The sequence below is a fragment of the Entelurus aequoreus genome, linkage group LG03, assembly GCF_033978785.1.
Source record: "Entelurus aequoreus isolate RoL-2023_Sb linkage group LG03, RoL_Eaeq_v1.1, whole genome shotgun sequence".
NCBI classification, from domain to species: domain Eukaryota; kingdom Metazoa; phylum Chordata; class Actinopteri; order Syngnathiformes; family Syngnathidae; genus Entelurus; species Entelurus aequoreus.
In genome coordinates, this window is record NC_084733.1 from 80,292,346 (window position 1) to 80,301,442 (window position 9,097).

The 9,097-nt window shown below is 39.5% G+C and overlaps 1 protein-coding gene across 1 annotated transcript; it reads right to left on the reverse strand.

Moving 5' to 3' along the window:
- Positions 1–1,257: 1,257 nt before the first annotated feature.
- Positions 1,258–5,570, reverse strand: LOC133645957 (alpha-1,3-mannosyl-glycoprotein 4-beta-N-acetylglucosaminyltransferase C-like). The gene is made up of 3 exons (XM_062040883.1): positions 5,547–5,570; positions 5,319–5,499; positions 1,258–3,148 (listed from the first exon to the last, which is right to left on the reverse strand). Exons 1-3 carry the CDS (start codon positions 5,568–5,570, stop codon positions 1,992–1,994), a joined length of 1,362 nt encoding a protein of 453 aa, XP_061896867.1. The 3' UTR covers positions 1,258–1,991.
- Between the last annotated feature and the right edge of the window lie 3,527 nt (positions 5,571–9,097).

Consider the following 9,097-nt stretch of genomic DNA (forward strand, 5'->3'; position numbering starts at 1 on the left):
GAAATCTTAACATTGCAACACATGCCAATACGGCCGGGTTAACTTATAAAGTGCAATTTTAAATTTCCAGGGAAATATCCGGCTGAAAACGTCTCGGTATGGTGACGTTTGCGCGTGACGTCACGGATTGTGCGGAAGTATCGGGACACAATTGTGTCCCAATACAAACAGCGTCTGTTTTCATCGCAAAATTCCACAGTATTCTGGACATCTGTGTTGGTGAATCTTTTGCAATTTGTTTAATGAACAATGGAGACAGCAAAGAAGAAAGCTGTAGGTGGGATCGGTGTATTAGCGGCTGGCTGCAGCAACAACAACCAGGAGGACTTTGAGTTGGATAGCAGACGCGCTATCCGACGCTAGCCGCCGACCGCATCGATGATCGTGGTGAAGTCCTTCGTCGCGCCGTCGATCGCTGGAACGCAGGTGAGCACGGGTGGTGATGAGCAGATGAGGGCTGGCGTAAGTGGAGAGCTGATGTTTTTAGCATAGCTCTGTCGAGGTCCCGTAGCTAAGTTAGCTTCAATGGCGTCGTTAGCAACAGCATAGCTAGGCTTCCCCAGGCGGGACAGCATTAACCGTGTGGTTACAGGTCCAGGGTTTGGTTCGGTGTCTCCTGATAATAGAAGAAATAGTAGTATTGTTGATCTTCTGTCTATCCTTCCAGTCAGGGGCATGTTTCTTCTGTTTCTATCCGCAGTTAAGCACGATGCTATCACGTTAGCTCCGAAGCTAAAGTGCTTCGCCGATGTCTTGTCGTGGAGATAAAAGTCACTGTGAATGTCCATTTCGCGTTCTCGACTCTCATTTTCAAGAGGATGTAGTATCCGAGGTGGTTTAAAATACAAATCCGTGATCCACAATAGAAAAAGGAGAAAGTGTGGAATCCAATTAGCCCTTGTACCTAAGTTACGGTCAGAGCGAAAAAAGATACATCCTGGCGTCCTGCACTGCACTCTAATCCTTCACTCTCACGTTCCTCATCCACAAATCTTTCATCCTCGCTCAAATTAATGCGGTAATCGTCACTTTCTCGGTCCGAATCGCTTTTGCTGCTGGTGTAAACAATGTGCAGATGTGTGGCGCCCCACAACCTGTGACGTCACGCTACTTCCGGTACAGGCAAGGCTTTTTTTATCAGCGACCAAAAGTTGCGAACTTCATCGTCCATGTTCTCTACTAAATCCTTTCAGCAAAAATATGGCAATATCGCGAAATGATCAAGTATGACACATAGAATGGACCTGCAACCCCCGTTTAAATAAGAACATTTCATTTCAGTAGGCCTTTGAGCAGTCTTGATGTAATCATGGACCAGGGCAACGAAAACAGGCAATGAAACGATGAAAATAAACGTTTTACATCGTCTATGTGGGGGGAATTGGCTCCAGTTCGACATGTCGATTTTGGAGATAAAAGGAGGGTGTTCCAAGTTGTGGTAAATAACTGGTAGATTCATTCTCAGGAGCATAAAACACATTAGGAGACTTTGGTAGTGAAAATTTTGTCATCTGGACGCTGCGGGTCATTTAATAAATATAATGAATACGTTTACAAATAAAGCTCTGTCGGTCTTCTTCTGGATTTATCACGTTTCAGCAAAAATTCCAAGACTGTGCTCACATGTCAGAAGGGCGATTGATTTTCAAAGATGCTGAGCCAGCAGATGGTCAGGCGTTGTTTTTGAAATCCAGTGTTCCTCAGACCAATGCACGACTACAATTAGCAACCCTCGATCAATAGATGTGATCTCCGTGGGATTGACTGGCAATAAAAGAGCGGGTAGAAACCCGGAATCCGCACCGTGAAACTGCTTCGTCGTCATTCCGCCGCACACGTCCAACACAACGACAATAAATACTTTGATGATCCACTAAGGTATAAAAAACTATTGATCCAAATCAATAAATAGGTAAAAAAAATGATAACATGAACCTGGAAAGACTTAACAATGATAGTTTTTCCTAAAGTGTAGTAAGAGTCTGCAGTCCTCATTGGCTGGGCGGAGGTGTGGTCCATAAACTTATACTCCTGATGATGATCCATTCCTTCTGACTGGCCGTCACTACGATCCGCACGCACTCGATGTCGAAGGAGATCTTGCGGTCCACGTTCTGGACCTCGATGTTGCCATTTTTGAACTCCCCCAAGGTGATGTAGGAGGAGCACTGCTTCCCCTTCTTGGTGCCCACGAGTTTCTCCCCCACTTCCAGAGCTCCGCGGTGCAGGATGTCGTTCTGCCGGTCGTCGGAGCCGGTAGAGATCTTGATCCTGCTGATTTTGGCCGACTTGTTGAAGACAATGACGAAGAAGTCCCCGGTGGACGGAGGCTTCCCCCAGAAGTATTCGTCCACGGTGCTGTAGGCCTTGGCGGCGTCGTAGTTCTCAAAGACATTGATGTTGGTGTAGAGGCTGGCCGGAGGGTTGTCGGGAATGTCCAGCGAGTCCTCCTCAAAGTCGTCGTCCTTCAGCTTGTTCTCGGCTCCTTTGTAGGACGAGTAGTAGCCCATGTGCTGGAAGAGCGAGGGCTTGAAGCGGATCACGTCCTTCTGGGCCAGCAGACCCCGGAAGTGGATGAGGAGCCAGTCGCACGGCATCTCCTGGTAGAACATGAGCAGGAAGTGAGCCAGACGGGGCAGGTCCCTGGAGTGGTAGAGCTTCCCGATGTAGCCCAACTTGGAGAACTCCAGCATCACCCAGTAGGAACCTTCCCTGGAGGTGATGACTTTCTTCAAGGCCGTCAGGAAATTGCGGGAGCAGCGCACGTCGTCCTCCAGCATCATGTAGAAGTCCGACAGGTTGGTGCAGAAGTTGAGCAGGAAGGCGTAGTCCACGTTCTGCTTGGAGCGGAAGCGCACTCGGTCCTCGGGGTCGTTGTAGTTCCTCTTGAGACCATCCAGGGACGGATAGTATTCCTCCGGAGCCTGGATCACCAGGAGGCGACCGGCGATGATGTGGTGGCCGAACTTCCTGCTTATCTCTTGCACCGAGTTCTCGCACCACACCGGGTCAAAGTCGGCCAGGTGGACCACCACCATGATCTCCTTCAGCTCCTCGTAGCTGGACTGGTCGAAGATGGACTTGATGGTCTCCAGCAGGTAGTTCCCTCGCTTCCTTTTCACCGACGACAGCCCGATGGTCAGGTACTCTGACGACAAGGAACACGTGATTAAGATTAAGATTAAAGTAGCAATGATTGTCACACACACACTAGATGTGGTGAAATTTGTCCTCTGATGTCGTTTATGTTACAGATACTATGTGAAATTGACTTGAATTTCCAACTTCACACAACTCAACTCTCAGCTCTGATACATGTTCTCTGTCATGACCGAGGCCGTGTCCACGCCGACAAAAATACCTAAAAACACACGTACTTTTCTATGGATTTTGACCTCTAGTCCACACAGATACTAGTATCCGTAAAACAGAGACTTTTATCAAACTTGCTGTTGTTCTGGTAGTCAGTGGAGACTTTTGTGTCCAATGATACTTACGTAGGTAAACCTTACTCCCTGACAACCTTAGGACCAGTGCTGGTTACCAGGTTGATAGCTCAGGTTCGAGTCCCGTACGGAAAAGAAAAGCAGGGACTGTGCCAGGCGGGTTAAATACAGTAAGAATATGTACACATCATTGTACATCTAGGACGTCATAACATTAACATTAATGCCACCAAGTCAGCAGTGTTTGCTTTTCCCGACTCCTGATTGGACAAATGTGTTTCCATGCAGACAAATCAACTTTTACCTTGAATATCGGGTTTTGCCTTGAAAATCAGTTTTTACCTTGAAAATCAGTTTTTACCTTGAAAATATTTTTTTTAACCTTGAAAATCGGTTTTTGCCTTGAAAATCAACTTTTACCTTGAAAATCAGTTTTTACCTTGAAAATCAGTTTTTACCTTTAAAATCAGTTTTTACCTTGAAATTTAGTTTTTACCTTGAAAATCATTTTTTTTACCTTGAAAATAATTTTTTGTACCTTGAATATCAGTTTTTACCTTGAAAATCAACTTTTACGTTGAAAATCGGTTTTTGCCTTGAAAATCATCTTTTACCTTGAAAATCGGTTTTTGCCTTGAAAATCAACTTTTACCTTGAAAATTTTTTTTACCTTGAAAATCAGTTTTTACCTTGAAAATCATTTTTTTTTACCTTGAAAATCAGTTTTTGCCTTGAAAATCAACTTTTCCCTTGAAAATCATTTTTTACCTTGAAAATCAGTTTTTGCCTTGAAAATCAACTTTTACCTTGAAAATCATTTTTTACCTTGAAAATCATTTTTTTTACCTTGAAAATCATTTTTTTTTACCTTGAAAATCATTTTTTACCTTGAAAATCGACTTTTACCTTGAAAATCGACTTTTACCTTGAAATTTAGTTTTTGCCTTGAAAATCTACTTTTATCTTAAAAATAATTTTTTACTTTGAAAATCAACTTTTAAGTTGAAAATCAGCTTTTACCTTGAAAATCATTTTTTACCTTGAAAATCAGTTTTTACCTTGAAAATCAGTTTTTCCCTTGAAAATCAACTTTTACCTTGAAAATCATTTTTTACCTTGAAAATCAACTTTTACCTTGAAAATCATTTTTTACCTTGAAAATCAGTTTTTACCTTGAAAATCAGTTTTTGCCTTGAAAATCAACTTTTACCTTGAAAATCATTTTTTACCTTGAATATCATTTTTGTTCTTGAAAATCAACTTTTACCTTGAAAATCAACTTTTACCTTGAAAATCATTTTTTACCTTGAAAATCCTTTTTTACCTTGAAAATAATTTGTTTTACCTTGGAAATCAGTTTTTGCCTTGAAAATCAACTTTTACCTTGAAAATCATTTTTTACCTTGAATATCATTTTTGTTCTTGAAAATCAACTTTTACCTTGAAAATCAACTTTTACCTTGAAAATCATTTTTTACCTTGAAAATCATTTTTTACCTTGAAAATAATTTGTTTTACCTTGGAAATCAGTTTTTGCCTTGAAAATCAACTTTTACCTTGAAAATCAACTTTTACCTTGAAAATTAGTTTTTACCTTGAAATTTAGTTTTTACCTTGCAAATAATTTTTTTTTACCTTGAAAATCAGTTTTTGCCTTGAAAATCCACTTTTACTTGAAAATCCACTTTTACCTTGAAAATCCACTTTTACTTTGAAAATAATTTTTTACCTTGAAAATAAACTTTTACCTTGAAAATTGGTTTTTGCCTTGAAAATCAACCATAACCTTGAAAACCAAACGCCAGGGTTTTTGAACTATGCATGTGTGGACATGGCCTTCAATGCCGTCTTTTACAGGAACCCTTGACTTACTCTTGCGGTTGAGCGGCGTGCCGGCGAGATAACGATACGTGACGTTGATGCTTCCGGAGAGATTTCGCAGCTCTCGGAAGGTGTGAACGTATCGCTCAGAACTGGGCGGGTGGGCCGACGTTTCCCGAAGCTGCCTCTTGTCTTCTTCCTGGGGGAGGACGTAGGGGAGAAGAGAACAACACTTCAGGTCAGGAGCGACAACCACCTTCCCCGGGGTGTCCGGCGTACCGAGGAAGAGTTCTCATTCTCCATAAGGTTCACCAAACAACGAATTAACCTCGTTGCTCAACAACAACAGCAGCAGGAGCCAGACAGCAAGTTGTGTCGTAAAGAACCCAGACCTGTTTCTCTGGATCACTACTAGATCATGTCAAAGATTCAGTAGCTTTTGTTAGGCATCAGCTACTTATCACTTCTTCTCACTGAGCGTGTAAGAGGTGAAAGGACATTTAGGAAGAAGTACAAAGTATGAACGCTATAGACCAGTTGACCTGCCGCTCCTCTTTTTAGCCCCCATCTCCTGCATGGATAGGTTACCAGATGGTATAATCCCTGTCTGGAGGAGATGTTAGCTGTTTTGAGTCATGATCCAGTGTGGACCACTCTATGACCTCCTAAAACCCTCTGCTTACCCCCAATGGACTGGACTCTCACATGAATAATTTGGCGTCCATTGCAGCCGGTCTCCCACGATGGTCACACTTATCATTACACCACGGACCAAATAAAATTGCTCCGAGGTCGGTAAGCACAACCATAATTATTCTGGCATAAGGCACACTGTCGATTTTTGAGAAAATGGAAGGATTTTAAGTGCGCCTTATAGTCCGAAAAATACAGTAATTATTTTTTAGTGCGCCTTATAGTCTGAAAAACACAGTAATTGTTTTTGTGTGCGCCTTATAGACCGGAAAATACAGAAATTATTTTTCGCTGCGCCTTATAGTCCGAAAAAACACACTGGTTGTTTTTGTGTGCGCCTTATAGTCCGAAAACTGCAGAGATTTGTTTTAGGTGCACCTTATAGTCCGAAAAATACAGTAATTATTTTTAGGTACACCTTATAGTTAGAAAAATACAGTAATTAGTTTTAAGTGCAGCTCATACTCCGAAAAACACAGTGATTTTTTTTGGTGCGCCTTATAGTCTGAAAAATACAGTACTTATTTTTTCGTGCGGCTTATAGCCCGGAAAATACAGCGATTATTTTTAGGTGCGCCTTATAGTTCGAAAAACGCAATAATTATTTTTGAGTGCGTCTTATAGCCCGAAAAAATACAGTGACAAATTTTTAGGGGCACCTTATAGTTAGAAAAATACAGTAATTATTCTAGTTGCGGCTTATACTCCGAAAAACACAGTAATTATTTTTAAGAGTGCCTTATAGTCCAAAAAATACAGTAATTGTTTATGGTTGCGCCCTATAGCCCGAAAAATACAGTAGTTATTTGTGTGTCCGCCTTATAGTTCAAAGGGGAAAAAAAGGAATTATTTTTAGGTGCACCTTATGACCCGGAAAATGCAGTAATTATTTTTGAGTGCCCCTTATAGTCCGAAAAATACAGTACTTATTTTTAAGGGCGGTTTATAGCTCGAAAAATATGGTAATTTTTTTCAGGTGCGCCTTATGGTCCGAAAAATGCGGTAATTATTTTTGAGTGCGCATTATAGTCCGAAAAATACAGTGATTATTTTAGGTGTGCCTTATAGTTCGAAAAATGCAGTAATTCATTTTAGGTGCGCCTTATGTCCGAAAAATACAGTAATTATTTTTAAGTGCGGCTTATAGTCCGAAACACACAGTAATTATTTTTATGCACACCTAATAGTCCGAAAAATATAGTAATTATTTTTGAGTGCGCCTTAGAGTCCGGAAAAAACAGTAGTTATTTTTAGGTGCACCTTATAGTTAAAAAATACAGTAATTATTTTTAGGTGCGTCTTATTGTTCAAAAATGCAGTAATTATTTTTAGGTGCGCCTTATTGCCCGAAAAATACAGTGCTTATTTTTAAGTGCGGTTTATAACCCGAAAAATACAGTAATTTTTTTTTAGGTGCGTTTTATGGTCGGAAAAATACAGTAATTGTTTTTAAGTGCGCCTTATAGTCAGAAAAATGCAGTAATAATTTTTGGGTGTGGCTTATAGTCCAAAAAAATACAGTAACCATTTTTGAGTGCGCCTTATAGTTTGAAAAATACAGTAATTATTTTTAGGTGTGCCTTATAGTCCGAAAATTCAGTAATTATTTTTAGATGCGCCTTATAGTCCGAAAATGCAGTAATTATTTTTGAGCGTGCCTTATAGTCCGAAAAATGCTGTAATCATTTTTAGATGCGCCTTATAGTTAGAAAAAAATTACAGTAATTATTTTTAGGTGCGCCTTATGGTCCGAAAATGCAGTAATTATTTTTATGTGCGCCTTATAGCCCAAAAAATACAGTGCTTATTTTTAAGTGCGGTTTATGACCCGAAAAATACAGTAATTTTTTTTAGATGCGTCTTATGGTCTGAAAAATACAGTAATTGTTTTTAAGTGCGCCTTATAGTCCAAAAAATGCAGTACTTATTTTTAGGTGCGGCTTATAGTCCAAAAAATACAGTAACCATTTTTGAGTGCGCCTTATAGTTTGAAAAATACAGTAATTATTTTTAGGCGTGCCTTATAGTCCGGAAAATTCAGTAAATATTTTTAGATGCGCCTTATAGTCGGAAAATGCAGTACATATTTTTGAGCGCGCCTTATAGTCCAAAAAATGCTGTAATCATTTTTAGATGCGCCTTATCGTTATAAAAATACAGTAATTATTTTTAGGTGCGCCTTATGGTCCGAAAATGCAGTAATTATTTTTACGTGCGCCTTATAGCCCAAAAAATACAGTGCTTATTTTTAAGTGCGTTTATAACCCGAAATATAGTAATTTTTTTGTAGGTGTGTCTTGTGGTCTGAAAAATACAGTAATTGTTTTTAAGTGCGCCTTATAGTCCAAAAATGCAGTAATTATTTTTAGGTGCGGCTTATAGTCCGAAAATGCAGTAATAATTTATGGGTGTGGCTTATAGTCCGAAAAATACAGTAACCATTTTTGAGTGCGCCTATAGTTTGAAAAAAACAGTAATTATTTTTGAGTGCGCCTTATAGTTGAAAAATACAGTAATTATTTTTAGGTTTGCCTTATAGTCCGAAAATGCAGTAATAATTTTTGGGTGTGGCTTATAGTCCGAAAAATACAGTAACAATTTTTGAGTGCGCCTTATAGTCCGAAAATTCCGTAATTATTTTTAGATGCACCTTATAGTCCGAAAATGCAGTAATTATTTTTGAGCGCCGCCTTATAGTCCCGAAAAATGCGGTAATAATTTTTAGATGCGCCTTATAGTTAGAAAAATACAGTAATTATTTTTAGGTGCGCCTTATAGCCCGAACATGCAGTAATTATTTTTGCCTGCGCCTTATAGCCCGAAAAATACAGTACCTCTTTTTAAGTGCGGTTTATAACCCGAAAAATACAGTAATTTTTTTTTAGGTGCTTCTTGTGGTTTGAAAAATACAGTAATTGTTTTTAAGTGCGCCTTATAGTCCGAAAAATGCAGTAATAATTTTTTGGGTGCGGCTTATAGTCCGAAAAATACAGTGACCATTTTTGAGTGCGCCTTATAGTTTGAAAAATACAGTAATTATTTTTAGGTGTGCCTATAGTCCAAAAATTCAGTAATTATTTTTAGATGCGCCTTTTAGTCCGAAAATGCAGTAATTATTTTTGAGCGCGCCTTATAGT

Coding starts and splice junctions, on each gene's coding strand:
- LOC133645957 (XM_062040883.1), bottom strand. CDS start 5,570: ATGGAGAATGAGAACTCTTCCTCG. Junction 5,500..5,546: donor AGAATGAGAACTCTTCCTCG/GTACGCCGGACA, acceptor CCTGACCTGAAG/TGTTGTTCTCTTCTCCCCTA. Junction 3,149..5,318: donor CACGCCGCTCAACCGCAAGA/GTAAGTCAAGGG, acceptor CCTTGTCGTCAG/AGTACCTGACCATCGGGCTG.